The sequence below is a fragment of the Mixophyes fleayi genome, chromosome 5 (genome assembly GCF_038048845.1).
Source record: "Mixophyes fleayi isolate aMixFle1 chromosome 5, aMixFle1.hap1, whole genome shotgun sequence".
In the NCBI taxonomy this organism is placed as follows: domain Eukaryota; kingdom Metazoa; phylum Chordata; class Amphibia; order Anura; family Limnodynastidae; genus Mixophyes; species Mixophyes fleayi.
The window spans coordinates 175268745-175286130 of record NC_134406.1 but is presented as its reverse complement, the minus strand read 5'-3'; the positions used below and the strand labels follow the sequence as shown (position 1 = coordinate 175286130).

The 17386-nt window shown below is 38.7% G+C and overlaps 1 protein-coding gene across 1 annotated transcript in view; it reads right to left on the bottom strand.

The window, feature by feature from the left end:
- LOC142158789 (N-acetyllactosaminide beta-1,6-N-acetylglucosaminyl-transferase-like) overlaps positions 1-8733 on the bottom strand; it is a 49414-nt gene extending 40681 nt beyond the window's left edge. The window contains exon 1 of the mRNA XM_075213058.1: positions 7629-8733. Within this exon, the coding sequence (XP_075069159.1) occupies positions 7629-8544 (916 nt within the window). The 5' untranslated portion in view covers positions 8545-8733. The remainder of the gene's footprint in view (positions 1-7628) is intronic.
- Between the last annotated feature and the right edge of the window lie 8653 nt (positions 8734-17386).

Here is a 17386-nt window from a genome sequence, read left to right as displayed (position 1 = left end):
TGCACATTGCCTACGTGCGTCAGCCCCTTCCCCCCCCCCCCCCCCCCCGATTGCAGCGTTAAAGTCGTAGGCAGTCGAGAGTGTCGTTTACTTTTGGACGTGAACTGGCTGCAGTTGTGTTTACTGGTATAAAGTCTGTTTCTGAGCATGCGCAGAGCAATTTCACGCAATATGTGGCACATGACGGGACTTACATTCCAAGATGACTCAGGCCCTGGGTGTGCTACCTCATGAATTGCTCCAAATTGCAGTTTTTTTTCTACAATATGTCATCCTTGAAGATCACTTACACAAGAGTAAGAACAAGAGTCATTTTTGGCCAAAACTCATTACGCAGCAGAGGGAATAGAGTGACTGCTAAGTTATTAGCATGATTATTGTTTGCTTATATAATGTCAACATATTAAGCGGTACTGTACATATAATGTTTATTCTTTCACATCAGCTCCTACCCCAATGGAGATTATAATCTAATTTGCCTAGCATAGGAACACAAATACACACATGGACCATATGAGGAAACAAAAGCACTTGGAGGAAACCCACAAAAACAAGTGAACATACATCCTGTTATTTCAGTTATCAAGTACCAAAACCTGTAAAACTGCCAATCCATGCACTGCCAATGAAATGCTGGGACTTCCAGCTCCCAACAACAGCTGGGAAAGGTAACACCATGTTGTCTAAGCAACATCCATTCAAATAGCACACCGGCCACATCTGGTCATAACTGACCAAACTTCAAGAAAAGACAGATAACCTAGGTTTGATGTTATTTATGTTGTAACTTTTTTACTTGAATGAGATGTACAACTATATATGGCAGAGGTCAGGTGCCATTCGCAACATACTCATCTCCTGGAACCTTTGTACTATGGCTGACATAACAGTTTACAATTCTCTGCTGCTGACACCTCCTGTGTTAACTGGGTGGACTGCTGCAGCCCACCTATCATCTGCTATTACCACAATGCGTGCTAGGGAGTACACTGGGTCATCTGTACAACCTATGCGGGCACAAACTCTATGCAGATTCAAATTTACATTATAATATACATTCAAATTCTCCTATGAGAATGGAAGAATTATCCCATGTCTCACAAATGGCATGGGTCTCGGTCATCGGACCTCAGCAGCTCTCCTAGTTGGACTAGGGGGGCCTGAGTCATTAAGGAGAGCAAAGCATAAAAAAAGGAGTAACTTTTGCATTGTGCATTGGAGGGGGAGGTAAATTTAAAATGTGGGAACAGATTTATAATTGAGATAGGACATGGCCTAAATTAACTTAAAATTTTAGTGTAAAAGTAAAGCTAGCGAGTATTTGTCTTTTAGATGTAAAAACAGCCAGTATTTAACTTATGTGCAAAATAATAACTACTTTGCACCCCTTCCATTGTAACATGGATTGTCCAGGAGAACATTTACTCCTTTTTTTGCCTTACTTTTCTATATGACTCAGGTCCGGGGAGTTAACCAATAAATACTTAGTTTGGTGGGTGACATCTTATTCAAATTTGAAATGCTGAATTATTTACGGTATATTTCTAACAATGCATATGAATTTACTGAAATGCAGTAACATTTTGTAGATTTTCATTTGATTCCAACAGTAATATCGCTATCAAATAATCTTTTTGTACAATGAATACAATGCTATTTGAGTCTAAATGTTCTTTGCATTTCATGAAGCTTACAGGTTTAAGAACGTAGACTTTGTTTGATGTATGTAGTGCACTCAGAGATTAGATATTCCATTTGTTTAAAAAATAACTTTCATTGTGTATAGTTAAAATCTTAATTTCTAAAATCAGCTAAATAATGATAATAGTGAAATAAGTGAAAAATGTGAATTATTACTGAGTGTACCTTATATCCTTTTAGCAATAATTCATTTTACCCACTATAGATTGGAACGATAAGCTATTGAATTTAACCTGATACTTCTGTCTAGCTGTCAAGTTTATAGACTTCGTAAATGTAACGAAAAGAGCTCTGATTAGCCCCAAGATATTGCTGAGCTACTTGAGGTAGTTAGCAATTTGCCTTCATATAACAGTGTAAATGAAAGAATGAACAGATGTCTTACATGGGAACGAGTAATAGTAGCAAAATTACTTGCATCTTAAAACAGACCAACTTCTAATAGCAGTGTGAATGAATGAATGAATGAATGAACGAACGAACGAACAGTCAATCCACACGGGGATGACATAAATGTATGTAGTGGAATGGTAGTAAAATGTTATAGCCCCCAAAGTAAATAAATTCTACCTAAACCAATATTCAAAAGTAGGTTATCACTGACAGCAATTAGACTCAACATACTGCTCAAACTTTATGGGCAAGGCATGTTAGATGGCAACAAAGGTATCCACATTTATAAATATTATTGGAATCAGAGAATAATACCAACTCAGGTACGCTCAACATTTTAAATATCACAATAATTCACATTTTCACTACTATCATTATTTCACTGATTTTAGAAATTAAAACTTTAACTATATACAATAAAAGGTTTTTTTTTAAATGGGATCTCCAGATATGTGGACATAATGTGACTGTGAGTGCACTACATCAAACAAATTCTGCTTTCTTAAACGTTTATGTTTAAATCAATTTGTTAGTAGCACATCTATTCAATTAACAAATATTTATTGTACCTTTTTATGGTCAATAATTAATTACATTGAGATACAGTCATATTATCGATACTGATGCAACATTTTTTGTATGTATTTCCTCATTTCATAAGGCTGCAATTTCTTTTGTAACTGATAAATATAACTTTAAATAGACCTGTAATCTAAATCCAATATGGGCAATCTCAAAGAGTTTTTAGCTATCCCACTATTTAACTCATAGTTGATGATTGTAATAAGGTGGATTGGTAATTTTAACCCCTAAAAGTTTTTCTTATTTAAATGTGAACTTCACGAAAAATGTTTTTTAATGAAGTTTTCACATAGCAGGAGAACAATAGGTTCCCATTCTTGAGAAACATCCCGATAAATTGTAATCTTGCAAGCAGGGCCTGTTAATTCTCTGTCTGACTGTATTTCTCTGTATCATTTTTTCATGTTTGTTCCCAATTGTAAAATACTACAGAATTTGCTAGCAGTATATAAATAAATGTTTTTGTTGATGATGATGATGAAAAATATCCATACTGTCTGCATTACTAAGTATAATAAACTATAATTCCAAGACTCCAACAGAACAGTGACCTAGTTATTATGAAACATGTTACAGTGCTTCCTTGTTTATTCACAGTCATTTTTGAACAAAAGATTTCTGGGACATTCTGGGGATCCCTACAATACACACTCCTGAGTGTTGAATTATCCAGAAGAATGCCAGAAAAATGTTCAGTTATGGGAAAGCTTTCTAGCTATATGACATTACCCAGCAAGACAGCTATCACAGTAAGTGTAGCTTGTAGAGTTCTTTGATTGCAAATCTGTATGCTGAATGCAACTGAGGCCACGCTAACTAAATGTACCATATATGGACCCACTATATCACTAGCATTTGCACTGGCAAAACTGCGGCACAAAGTTTCCCCAGCAAGGACCCCCTGAAAGAGTGTGATATACTTTGCCTCTTGGAAGCTACATGAGATTAGTCTTGCTAAACAGCTTTATATTAAACATAAGGGTGAGTAAGTAGAGGTCAAGGTCAGTGCTGGCAGCCCAAATAAAAATTATTATAATACTCTGACTTCCAGGCAGCAAGAGGGATCCATAAAAAACTAACACAACCAGGGTCAGGGTCAAATGCATGCAAACAAGTTCAGAACGAGCCAGGCTGATGGTATCAGACAGAATAACAAGGAGCTTTAACAAAAGAGAGTACAAAGTGCTCAGACATCAGTTAGGGGCTGGGTAGGTTTAACTAGAGACCTGATGACATCATGAACACACGTCACAAAGAGCACCTAATCAGAAGCATCCGTACATCTAGTGCCTATTCAGATATGTACATTCATAGAGTTATTTTCTGCAACCAGGCACATGCAAGAAGCAGAGAAAACAGTAACAAGGCATCTCAGAAAGCTGAATCTAAAAGACGGGTTAATTACAGTCACAATAGATGTCTTCTTCTGTTTTGCAAGTTAGAGGAAGGGAAAAGAGAGATCGTTTTCATGCTAATAGACAGTATATTAGACCTATGAGGCATTACGTTTAGATTGTAAGCTTCGAAGGGGCAGGGATTGATGTGAATGAGTTCTGCGTTATAGCGCTGCGGAATTAGTGGTGCTATATAAGTAAATAGATGATGATGATTACATATAAGCGTTTGTTAGCTCTTCGAAAACATCAAAATCTTTTCAATGAACACTTTACTGATTTGTTGTTTTTTAGTGAACAACAATGCACTATTCCTAAATGCAGTGCAACAATGGTTAAAAAGTGATCCTAAGATTACATCCCAAGTAGTTTTAAAACATAAAAATATCAAAGTTATTAAGCATAAAACAACAGATGGAATTTTAAAATATAATCTAGGGAAAGGAATTGTGATGTGAGGTGATTCATGGAAGAGATGCTGATATAGAGAAATTACTTGGGCGATGATTCTATGGAGTATGATGGATGAGATTATTTATGTCATATGGGCCCCTATTTATGTATCACCGCATAATATGCATGATTGCAATGAATTTGCATATTTATTAACAATCTTCAACGAATGAGCTGGAGTACATTACCATATGTGTAAATACCCTTTCATTACATCTTAAATAGCGGTATATAGCAGTCCCCAAAGACATCTATGGGGGCTGCTATATATTCATAAAATAAATGCAAATCATAGCTATCTGCTGTGATGCATTGAAAATAAATGTGCACACTCTTTAAAGTCGGGGGAATTCAATGCAAAAAAAATCATTAACAAATAGGCCCCATGGTGATATAAAATTCAGTATAGCATTCCTAGTCGCTAACGCTATTAAAACATGTTGGGAGGATGAATTCAAGTACAAGAAAAACTACTGGGACAGGTTGAAGCAGTATGAAATGACAGAGAAAATCAAGGCAGTGGAAATGTAAATTTTTCAAGGCCTCTTGCTAATACATTAGTGCACACAGCTGTAATTTCAACTCCTATTTAGTATATTTGGCTTCATTGATCTGTATATTTATCCTACTTATGTTATTAGCATGTGATAACAGTATGACACCATACAAAAATTCCCAACTAGTAGCATAAAGTAAGCTGCTCAGATGCTGAAATGGAAAGTGAAACTTATCATGACAAGTATCTGATCTGGGTTGGCTTGTAAAACCATTGTAAGAAGAGGAACTTCACTAGCTTATGTAGCTAAGACACACAAGGTACTATCGTTAAATTTCCGTTATGGTCTGAGTCACCACAATGACAACGCATACTGAAGCCTTAATTGTGATTGTTTCTCAAGATTTTGCGGTTAAATAAAACTTCCTTCACTTTACAGTGTACACAGAGCAGGAGGACATAACAATAGTAACATTTCAACTGCCAAAAAGCACATGAGATCTGTGAGTGGATCATTGAGGTGTGGCCACAGCTACGGATACGCAAATTGTGATGGGGGAAGATAGAAGAAAAATCTTTACTTCCTCACATACAGTAACCTTACAATACCATGATACTTATATCATACTTTAATTTTAGTACAGATTACTCCAACCTGTTGCCATATTAATAGATATTTCAGTTGTCATTTGCAAAAAATTTTTATAGAAGCCTTTTTATATTTTAGTTCCGGAACAGATATTTCTTATGTAAAATTATAGGGGTTGGTCCACTTTTGGATTACCCTCATTTTGTATAACAAAAGCCGCCTGTCTAACAAATATGGAAGACTCACGTGTTACTTAAAGCTAACTGTAAGCTCATGATTTTATTAAAGGGGGACTGGACAGACTGAGTTGTCCAGCAATGCACGCTGCAGTGCGATATGGCGGCCTAGCTTTAGGTACAGGAGTGTAGATGGACAATCTCTTTAAAAAAACAACTAACCATAAATTATATTTAACACCCTCAATATGTGCAAGTGGGACAAAATTTTAAACCTAACATCCATTACATTTTTGAGAATTAATATTCAGGCTGGACCACATATGGTATGGAATAATCATGGTAAAAAAATGTATATATAAAAAACCATTTTGTTGCACAGTCAAATTTTAACACTGAAAGTTGTCTAATTAGAAGTGTTAACATGATAGTGATTGATGAGTGATTTCACACTTGGTCTGTGTTGGCTGGACTGTGGCATGCACTTTGCCAGATGTAGCTAAGTATACAGCATCCAGTCAGTTCAGGATTCTCTAAGCAGCAAGTTGGGTCAGCATTATCAGAATAGTGGAGACCTCAATGGGTAGAACACTTACTATTCTATTAGTTGGGGGCAGGGTAAAGAATATAAAAAATGGCTTTCCTCCACATACCAAGAAGTTAAGGACCTGGAGCCTGATTCATTAAGGATCTTAAATAAGGAGGATCCTTATTTCAGTCTCCTGGACAAAACATGTCACAATGCAAGGGGTGCAAATTAGTATTCTGTTTTGCACATAAGTTAAATACTGACTGTTTTTTCATGTAATACACACATATCAACTTTAAATTTCAGTGTACAAATAAGCTATCAAGTATTTGTGTGTTGCATGAAAAAACAGTCAGTATTTAACTTATGTGCAAAACAGAATACTAATTTGCACCCCTTGCATTGTAACATGGTTTTGTCCAGGAGACTGAAATAAGGATCCTCTTCATTTAAGATCCTTAATGAATCAGACCCCTATTTCCTAAATATATGGGATGATACAATGCAGCCATTTATTAAAAACCAACCCGGAACAGCGTATCTGGATTCTGACCTGGATTATTTACTGTGCATGCACGGCCTTAGGTAGTGCATGCACAGATCCATTTTCTGTTACTTAACGGAGGGGAGAGCAGGAGACTCTCCCCTCTCTGGAGATCCCTCTCTCCCCATAGTGTAGAAAGGCTAACGCAATGGGGTCAAGCTCTGATAAGCTAGGCTTTTTGGAGCGTGTTATATTGAATCAGACCGCGATCCCCATTGGAAATTATGGGGCCCGTGTCAGGGCCGTAACTAGGGCTGTGCAACAGGGGGCGACCGCCCAGGGCGCCACGCTGAAGGGGGGGCGCAATTTAGGAATGTTTTAGGTTCATTTGGTTAAAATTGAGGGCTAGGGGGGCGGCATTTTGCTTTCTCGCCCCGGGCGCTAAAAATTCTAAGTTACGGCTCTGGACTGCGTTTTAATGTGATGCTCTGCCTGATGCAAGAGATATCTGTGATATATCCCATGTTACGCTTTTGTTAGGTAGATGTGTTACTTTAAAATGCCTAAACCAAGTGCAAAAAAGCTGTTGCCACATGGTTTATGGCTTAATAAATAGGCCTCTTAAACTTACAAATGGTCATGTTTTCACTTAAACATAAACATATGATAACCAGTAGTACCTAGTAACTAAATAGCAAGCAAAGAAGTGGTAATGTATACTATAGAAACACTGAGAAAAAGAATGTTATTTTGTGTTTATCTCTAATATTGTTACTCACAGCAAACCACCTGCCCATAGCTAGATCTCATACGATATGGAATATCACATACCTGCTATTCTGTTCAGTGTCACCCAGTAATGTTCATCTGGGCTGTAAGTATCCTTGGACCATTTCAGTAGATCCACAGCTTTTTGATCTTTCAGAACAAATGCAGTAAATTCCCTTGTCAGTGCAATGTATGCAGACCCGAAGTAGATGGTGATATTATCAGGAGGAGGGGGCTTTAAGATGTTGGTCCTTAGCACACAGGAATTGACTATATCCTCACGATGAACATATTTGGTCCGGGGTATGGCGTGATCTGGCGGCAGCACCCCGGGGGTGATATTTTTCCCTTTAAAGCTTTTCAAATGCTGTATAATCTCCTTGTTTGTCTTTAAAGGGAAATCCTGCCCACACATATTGATCACATATTTCCATTGTACCTCTGATTCCAGCAGATCTCTCATGCAGTGCAGATCAGCCTGGAGTCTGGATATTCCAGCGTACACCACAGGTTCCATTTTTGAGGCGAGAAAAGCATTAGGAAAACAATCTACTAAATCAGCTACTGCCTGCAAAAAAGAGCCACTCGCCTTCTCATCCACATGAATACAGTATATATTCTGAGGCATGTAGATAGCCCTAAACAATCTCTCAAATGTATCAAATTCCTTGTGTATTGCCATCATGTAAGCTAGAGGAAAATCTGCTTCTTCCTCTGAGAGAGGAGCCGTGATGTAGTGGTTTTGTTTTAAATACTCTTGACAATCTGCCCCGTGAAAAGGACGAGTCAGGGTAGGTTCAAATGACGTTTTTCTCCCATTTAAAAAGGCATCACATGCTTCAACTAAAATGATTTTTTCCTCAGTTGCGTTATATCTATGGAAAACTTTCCAATTTATGAGGCTGCTGTTGTAGTACAACAACAAAAGCGTTACACTTAGTATAGGAATATGAAACAGACAACGCATCCAAGAAGTCATTATTAAATAAATCAAAACATTTAAAAAAAATATTATACTTCCATTCGGATGTTGCTTTCATTTACTGCACACTCCCGGGTTCCTGAACAGCGCATTGTATATTCTATGTGGAGACACAAACCCGTTTCTGGTCATGTGTTTGTCATCTCAGTGTTCTGCAGCACCACCAGCTTGTGTTCTCTCCCTTTCTTCATATGAATTTCTGAAAGCTGCATGAAGCTGTGATGACCTTCTGTTCACTTTAAAATTTGCATATGAAACATTCAGTACACGGATTGGTTAAGGCTCTAGCAACCACCAGCATGTCACTGACTGCTATTAATCTGTCGTTTCAAGTTTCCTTCCATACATTTCACAAGCCAGCAGAGCTGTCTCTCTGCTTTATTTAGAAATATAGTAGCAACAGATTAACATCACCTAAATATGCAGATGCATGTCTGGAAATTGTATAACTAGGGCTTTGTCAGGTTTGAATTAATCTTTGCAAATGAGATCATTATTTTGAGCTGCTGACTAAATCGATATTGTTTGCTTGTACTGAGGAAGTCAGGGAAACTGAATGTGTACAATCGATCAAGTTAACGTACTGAGAGGAACAGCAACAGAATTGTAATCCCCAAAATACTACATAAATTGTATTTTTTTTTCCATCCACATACCGTTTTCAGACATATATTGCTTCTTGTGAGGTGAGTCTGTATACATTATGTACTGCACACTTCAGTTGGATAGGGTGTATTGCAGCATTTTATGACCATTGGTCAAAAGGATGGGCTGAAGGATATGTAAAGGAGAGCTGCTTTAAGTGCAACGAAGATGGGGTTGTAGATACAGTGCTGAACATCAAACATTTCACAGCTGTAAATCCCTGCATTTTGACTGTTCGAACTCAAAAGATCACTTATTAAAATCAAAGTTTGTGTATGAACAGACTATTTAATTTTGCAGGATTTGGGTCAATGAGCCTACATCAGGGGTGGGCAAACCTGTCCTCAAGGGCCATATCCAGTTCATGTTTTTAGGATTTCTGTCTCTAGAAACAGGTGGGATAATTACTGACCCAGCCAAATATATTAACTCAGCTGTACATGATTAAAGAAATCCTAAAAACATGAACTGGATATGGCCCTTGAGGACAGGTTTGCCCACCCCTGGCCTACATGGTGGTAAGAGTAAAAAAGGAGATTTCAAAGTCCTTTGTAAGGCTGGGTACATACTGCAGTGTTTTCAGCCGATTATCAGACCAATCACCCAATATCGCATTAGTGCGTACGCTTCAACCAGGGCCGGATTTACCGCTATACAACCTAGGCAACTGCCTACGGCCCAGCGGTCCCCAGGGGGCCCCCCCAGAGCCGATGGTGAGCGGGGTAGGCAAGGTCAGAGGGGCGCTCCCCTCCGCCTGCCATCCCCCTGTGTCCGCCGGCATGTCGAACAAAATTGCGGCCGAGATAAAAGAGGGAAAGAAAAAAAGAAAAAGTCGGATGACAGCGCGGCGGCTCCCGGCAGTCTCCTCTCTCCAACTGAATGTCAGGCGTGATGACGTCATCACGCCCTACGTCATTTTCAGTGAGGATTTGGTGAGGAGCAGAGGGAAGCAGCGGCAGCGTGACGTAGAAAAAAGCAGAAAGCAAGACAAGAAGAACAGAAAAGAAGAAGATAGAAGAGAAGAGAAGAAAAAAAAAGGCAATAGAAAGGTAAGTACAATTATGTTATATTATGTATATATTATGTGTGTGTGTGTGTGGCCAGTATATATATATTATGTGTGTGTGTGAGGGGCCGGTGTATATATAATTTGTGTGTGTGAGGGGCCAGTGTATATATATTATGTGTGTGTGTGAGGGGCCAGTGTATATATATTTGTGTGTGAGGGGCCAATATATATATATTATGTGTGTGTGAGGGGCCAGTGTATATATATTGTGTGTGTGTGAGGGGCCATTGTATATATATCGTGTGTGAGGGGCTAGTGTATATATATTTGTGTGTGAGGGGCCAATATATATATATATTATGTGTGTGTGAGGCGCCAGTGTATATATATTATGTGGGGGGGGGGCAGGGGCAGTGTGTTAATATTATGTGGGGAGGGCAGTTTGTTAATATTATGTGTGTGTGAGAGGCCAGTGTATTTATATTAGGTGTGAGGGAAACGGGGGGGTCTTAACATAATGTGTGAGGTAGGCTATTAATTTAATGGTGGAGTGCAAGTGGGGGCTAGTTATTGGGTGCTATTTTATTTGTGGGGTGATGGTGAGGCAATTTAATTTAATAATGGGGCCTATCAATTTAAAACGGGGTGATTGGACCCTTAATTTAATGCTGTGGTGGTTTGGGAGCTATTACTTGAATGTGGGGTTGTTTGGGGAAAATGAGGTGTATTCATTAAATGTGATTATGAGTTTTTTAATGCCTGGATGGTTGTGGGAAATGGTTAGTTTTAATAAATATAATTGATATTTAATTTATTACTGGGGCTGTTTGGATGGAGGGAAATAGGTTTATTTTTTAAATGGGAACACTATTAATTTAATGTTGTAGCTGGTTGGAGGGAGGTCTTCTTAAAAAATGTGGGTGCTATATTGATTTAACACCGGGGCTGGTTGGAGTTTTCTAAATTTCATGTACCCAATTTTTTTTCCAAATAGGACCCCCAACATTCCAGGACCTAGACAAGCAGCAACTGATCTAAAGACACCAGCAGCCACAGGTGGTGAAAGTGACAAAAACAGGTAGGAGAGAGCAGAACAGTCTGCCAACTGTCCTGAATCTGGTGGGATTTATATTATGAGGAGATCTGACTTGTTTAAATGCTGCACTATGGGATTCTTGCAGAAGACTGACATGAAAAAGTGCTGGAATATAATAATCCATGTTAATATGTTTCTGTAGGTAGAGGGCTGCAGTCAGTAACTGTAGTGGCAGACAGTCTGTGACGTGGTAGCGATAGGAGACTGCTGGTTTTTATTGCTGGGCTTGCTAACCATGAACTGCAGCTTCTTGACATGTTAATTATGATTGATGCCTAAGTTTAGTTAAAGATAAGGTACAATTTGTGTGAATTGAAAGGTAAGCAGTGGTGGAAGTGGGGTGTATATGGTAGTAGGCCATACCGCTACTTGTCATACTGCCTTCATTGTAAAATTATCAAATTCCATTCACTTGTTTACATTCCCATTACATTTTTCATACTGCCACTTCTATATTTCCACTTCGACCATTGAGCTTGATATTCATCGTATGGAGTATATGACCAGTATAATTCAAAATTCTGCTAGATCATTTGACAAAATATTATTCCTTAACTGCAAGGACCACAGTGTGATGCAGTGTAATGATAAAGGAGAGCACAGTGTGATGCGAGGGACAGTAATGACGGGCCGCAGTGAGATGCAGTGTAATGATAAAGGAGGGCACAGTGTGATGAGAGGGACAGTAATGAGGGGCCGCAGTGGAATGCAGTGTAATGATAAATGAGGGCACAGTGTGATGAGGGACAGTAATGGGGGGCAGCAGTGTGATGCAGTGGCCGAAGTGTGATGCGGGAGGAGCAGTGTGATGGGCACATAGCTTAACCTTCTACTTAACTATAGGAGTATATGATATGCTTATTAAATATAGTGCTATGGATTGTTTCAGGGAGTGGGGGGGGCCCAAACCAGTATCTTGCCTAGGGCCCCATGAGGTCTAAATCCGTCTCTGGCTCCAATAATGAACGAGGATAATTCCACAGCACATAATATTGTTTAATTTGACTTTTAAAGCTGCCTACAAATCTTGTTCCTCGATGGAACAATGTTGTTCTAATCCTGCAGTGTGTATATACCCACGATCAGGATCTCCATAGAGTTTAAAGAGTCATGATCTTATCAGCCGATGGTTATGACAGATGAAGAGCACATATCTGAAGGTAAATATCGTAAAACTTGTACAGGGTGGTCCATAAGTGTGGAAACACCCTTTTAAAATGAAAATGGGTACGAAAATGTGACAGGATGGACCGCCTATGCCACCCTGTCTGTTGTTGCTGGAAATCGTCTGGGTGTACTATGCCACGTCCCCTTTCGTTACTCCGAATACGTCCCTACTGCCGCAGTAGGAGGAGCCTGCTGCCACCACTGGGCTCTTTTATGGTGCTTCTGGGTAACTGTCACTGTTGGGGTACCCCCTTGCTGGTGTACCTGGCCTGGTACTCCAGAGCTCTTACTATGGATCAGGGTTGCTGTGGATGGATTCCCCCTAGCCTATCACACTGAGCAGACCTGCAGGGTAGCAGGCAGATTGGTGGTACCGGAAAAGCTGTGTCCAACCTCAGAAACGGCTGGAGAACGGATTAGATTTAGGGTCTAAGTGATGTTTATTTGCTCTCACACTGGTTGAAGGTACCAGTGATCAGAAGAAGAACATTAAGAACATTTCAGTGTATAAGACAGTGCTTTTTAAACTGATTTGGACACAGGCTATTTTCTAGAGATGCTGTAATGTCCTGCATTTGGTTTTCAGATGCAGAGAATCTAGGAGCCAGTCTTAATTAAAAGTTCCTGCCTTCAATGTTGGACCTTCACACATCAAAAGATCTAATTACCATGGGGCCCCTCTTCAGACAGTCCAGAATACACATTCCCAAAGAAAGGTACAAACCCCAAACAAGCCACTTCCCCACATCACAACATACAAAAGACTTCCATCTACAAAGGCTTATTGTATCAGATATATACATCAGAAATAAGGCATTTCCTCTAGAAAGGTTAAAACAGAAAAAATTCATTTTCTACCCTGGTCTCAGAAATAACGATTTCCTATATCAAAATATACACAATATAATAAATAAGTGCATTGGCAATTATATAAATAAGCGCCCTGTGCTATTTCCTTTAAATAAATTTATACCATGTTATTTAGTGATCCACTCACAGGAAATATTAATCAAGTGTCTACACATATGATCTGGGTGTGGTGGAAAACTTTTTAGAGTATGTGGCCAGTATGGCGCCCATATTGAAGTTGGCTATCTTGGATGCAACTCAAAAAGGGTGTTTCCACACTTATGGACCACCCTGAATAGTGTGTACACATGAGTCGGCATGCTGATCAGGACTTTTTTTAATCAGTCGGTGGTAAAATTGTTATATATTTAACACGTTGGGATAAAGTTTCTGTAGTGTGTACCCAGTCTAACGTGCTGGGACAATATGTTTGATTATGATTATGGTACCATCTGTGTGAAGTTTGTATTTTCTCCCTGTGTTTGCACGGATTTGCCCTGTGTGACCCTAGTGTGCGTCATGGTGTAGTGGCAACTGAAGATTACCTGCTGGTATTGGCACTGCTCTAGAAGGAGGTGCAGAGTCTATCATGCCTCCGGTCTTCATCAGGGACCCCCGCAAGTGGGTTTGGGTTTCACTGCGGGAGACGAGCAGGTCACGTTCCTCCAACAGAGATACCAGTGAGGCAACTGAGAGCAGAGGGTAGTCAGGCAAGCCGGGTAGATACCATGTGCTCAGCAGAAATATACAGGGATGATCCAGAGATGTAGTCAGGCAGGTCAAAGGTCAAGCATGAGAGATCAGGAACTGGCACATGGGTGTTGTATTTGAACGATATTAATTAAAGGTGATGAATAGTCTTCATTGCAATATAGACGTTTATTCAGTACAGGTTACAGCATGGATGTCATAAAGATGTCAGAATCAGCTGGCATTTTATAAGGTACAGAGTCTATTTTTAGTATACATATCTTTTATACCCATAATGACATAATGATCTTATTAAACCAATCAAGATCCTTCTTAATTACGTATGATGTTTATTTCAGCACTTTTGGTAAAATTCCATGTCTTATTTAGACATTGACCAGGTGTCACACTATTTCTTTATCTGGCATTACTAGACTTATTATTCTGACATTTTTTATTTCTATTTATTATCCTGTTCATACTCCTTATTCCGCAATCCCTATTCTCCTGAACTTCGGCCCTTATCCTTCTATGCATTTTATGACATTGACCACATTATTTATTGATTTGTTTTCTATTAGACTAGGTCACATATACCCTGCTAAGATAAGTAAATTATTTTTTAAATTGCAAGTATGAATGTATTTTGAAACATAATAATTTATGTGCTTGTTAATATGTTAATACATATAATGAATACATATTGTGATAATATGGGTTATTGTGAATTATTATTTCCACAATCCACCCTCTTTATACACATAAAAGGTACTTTTCATGTGCTTATAATTAATCAGACTGGTGTGTAGAATTCAGTCAGCATAACAGTAAGGAACTTACTTGAACAAGTTTGGTTTTAACATGTTTTGATTTGGCAAATTTTTATATGTAACATAAGCCACATTATAATAGGCATAAACAATCAGAAGAAATGCGATTATCACAAAAACAAATTGTAAGCATGAATACAGTATGTTTGCTAATCCTTTTCCAAGTCCAGAAAACCAAGTGGCTGGGTTCAACCAAGACCACCATGAATCATTTTCAGAGTCCTCATAATAATTTTGTCATCGAAATGTCTCTTTTAATTTGTGTGCTTCATTCATACAATTATTGATTACAGTCTCGGAATCAGAAGTATCATTAGTTAGATAATTGCAACAGTGCACTCCAAGTTCAGTTTCAAGAGTCAGACAATATCGTCCAGTTTGAGCTGTTAAATAGTCCAAAACAAGTCTGTGCTGCAAAAGTTCAGTTTTAAATGCTTCAATTCATGTCCAACATATCAAAATGTTTTATCGTAAATTTCAGTCACATTATCAATAAATCCTGCTAAATGTTCAAATTAATTTTGATTAATCATAAATTACCAATTTCCGAATGTAATTACATTACCAAAACTAATACCAACTCTATGTCCTACTGATTTATGGATAAGTGGAACATGTTTTTTTATTAACCAATGTTTCCTCTCTTATTTTTCTGGACCTACCCTGAGTCAAAACGTTTTTGAACTCATCATGAGTTATTGTGTAAAATTGAGGGACCACTCTTCCTAAATAACATAATCCTTCAGAATTATAGGGTAACCATTTGTATGCGTATTCTCCACATATGTAGTATATATCTCTTGGTAAAGGAAAAGGCATATTATATTTTAATACCAATGTAGAAAATACCACTCACAAATAACATTGTGTATCAGGCAAAATGCTTCCATCAATTGGATCAGGTTTGGGTAATGTGTAATTAAACAGATGATCATAGTAGTCTAAAGTACATTGTACACAATTTTTATTTCTGAGAGCTTTACTGGCATATCTAGCAGCTTTAGTGGGATCCGTTTGAAGCTCTATCTTAAGTTACAGTTTTCTTTTTCATCAGCCGTAATTTCTAAATCTCTGTCTATATCAAATGTACAAGGATATTCACACTCCAAGCTTCTAGAGAGACTTGCCTACACTCGCCTCACACGCTTCCTTTCTGCAAACAACCTGTTGGATCCTCTTCAGTCTGGCTTTCGTTCTCAACACTCCACAGAGACTGCGTTGACTAAGGTTGTCAATGATCTGATCACTGCTTAAAACTAAACACCATTACTCTCTCCTAATTCTCCTGGATCTCTCGGCTGCATTTGACACCGCTGACCACTCTCTTCTCATACAAACGCTGCAATCCCTAGGGTTTCAAGACACTGTTCTATCCTGGTTCTCATCCTACCTTTCTAATCGCTGTTTCACTGTTAATTTCTCTGGGGCCACCTCTGCTCCTCTTCCTTTATCAGTTGGAGTACCGCAAGGCTCAGTGCTAGGTCCTCTGCTGTTCTCTATCTATACCGCTTCTCTTGGAAATCTAATAAGTTCCTTTGGATTTCAGTATCATCTCTATGCAGATGATACCCAAATTTATCTATCCTCTCCTGATCTCTCGACATTTGTGTTGTCCCGTGTAACTGACTGTCTTTCTGCCATTTCATCTTGGATGTCCTCTCGCCAACTCAAACTTAATCTTTCTAAAACAGAGTTAATAATATTCCCACCCACCAACAAGAGCATACCTGACATTTCTATCTCTGTTGATAACATGACCATAAATCCCACCCCACAAGCTCGCTGCCTAGGTGTAATCCTTGACTCACACCTATCCTTTGTTCCCCACATTGACTCTATATCTAAATCATGTTATATACATCTAAAAAACATTTCCAGAATACAAACATATCTCACACAAGACACTGCAAAAACCTTAATTCATGCACTTATCATCTCCTGCATTGACTATTGCAATACCCTCCTTACTGGCCTTCCCAAAAACAGACTCAAACCCCTACAATCTATTTTGCACGCTGCGGCAAGATTGATTTTCCTTGCAAATCGTTATTCCTCTGTTGAATCACTCTGTATGTCTCTACACTGGTTGCCTGTTTTCTACCAAATCCAATATAAAATACTTTTACTAACCCACAAGGCCATCAACAAAGCTTCACCAACATACATCTCCTCTCTTGTCACAAAATATCTCCCAACTCGCCAACTCCGTTCTGCACAAGATCTGCATCTCTCATCCACACTCATTACATCCTCCCATTCCCGGTTACAGGACTTTTTCCGGGCTGCACCCACTCTATGGAATTCTCTCCCTCGCACAATAAGACTTTCCTCTAGTCTACAAGCTTTCAAGCGATCTCTGAAAACCCACCTCTTCAGACAAGCTTATAATATTCCTCAACCACCCTCTTAACCTCACTACACTACCCTATTACCACCTGTTATACAACTACCCCTTGACCAACATTGTTGTGTGACGGGATCATTTAGCTTATGAGTCACTTTTACCTTTGCAGTTTGGCTGGGCCGACTGCAAATGTAGACTTAACCTCATGT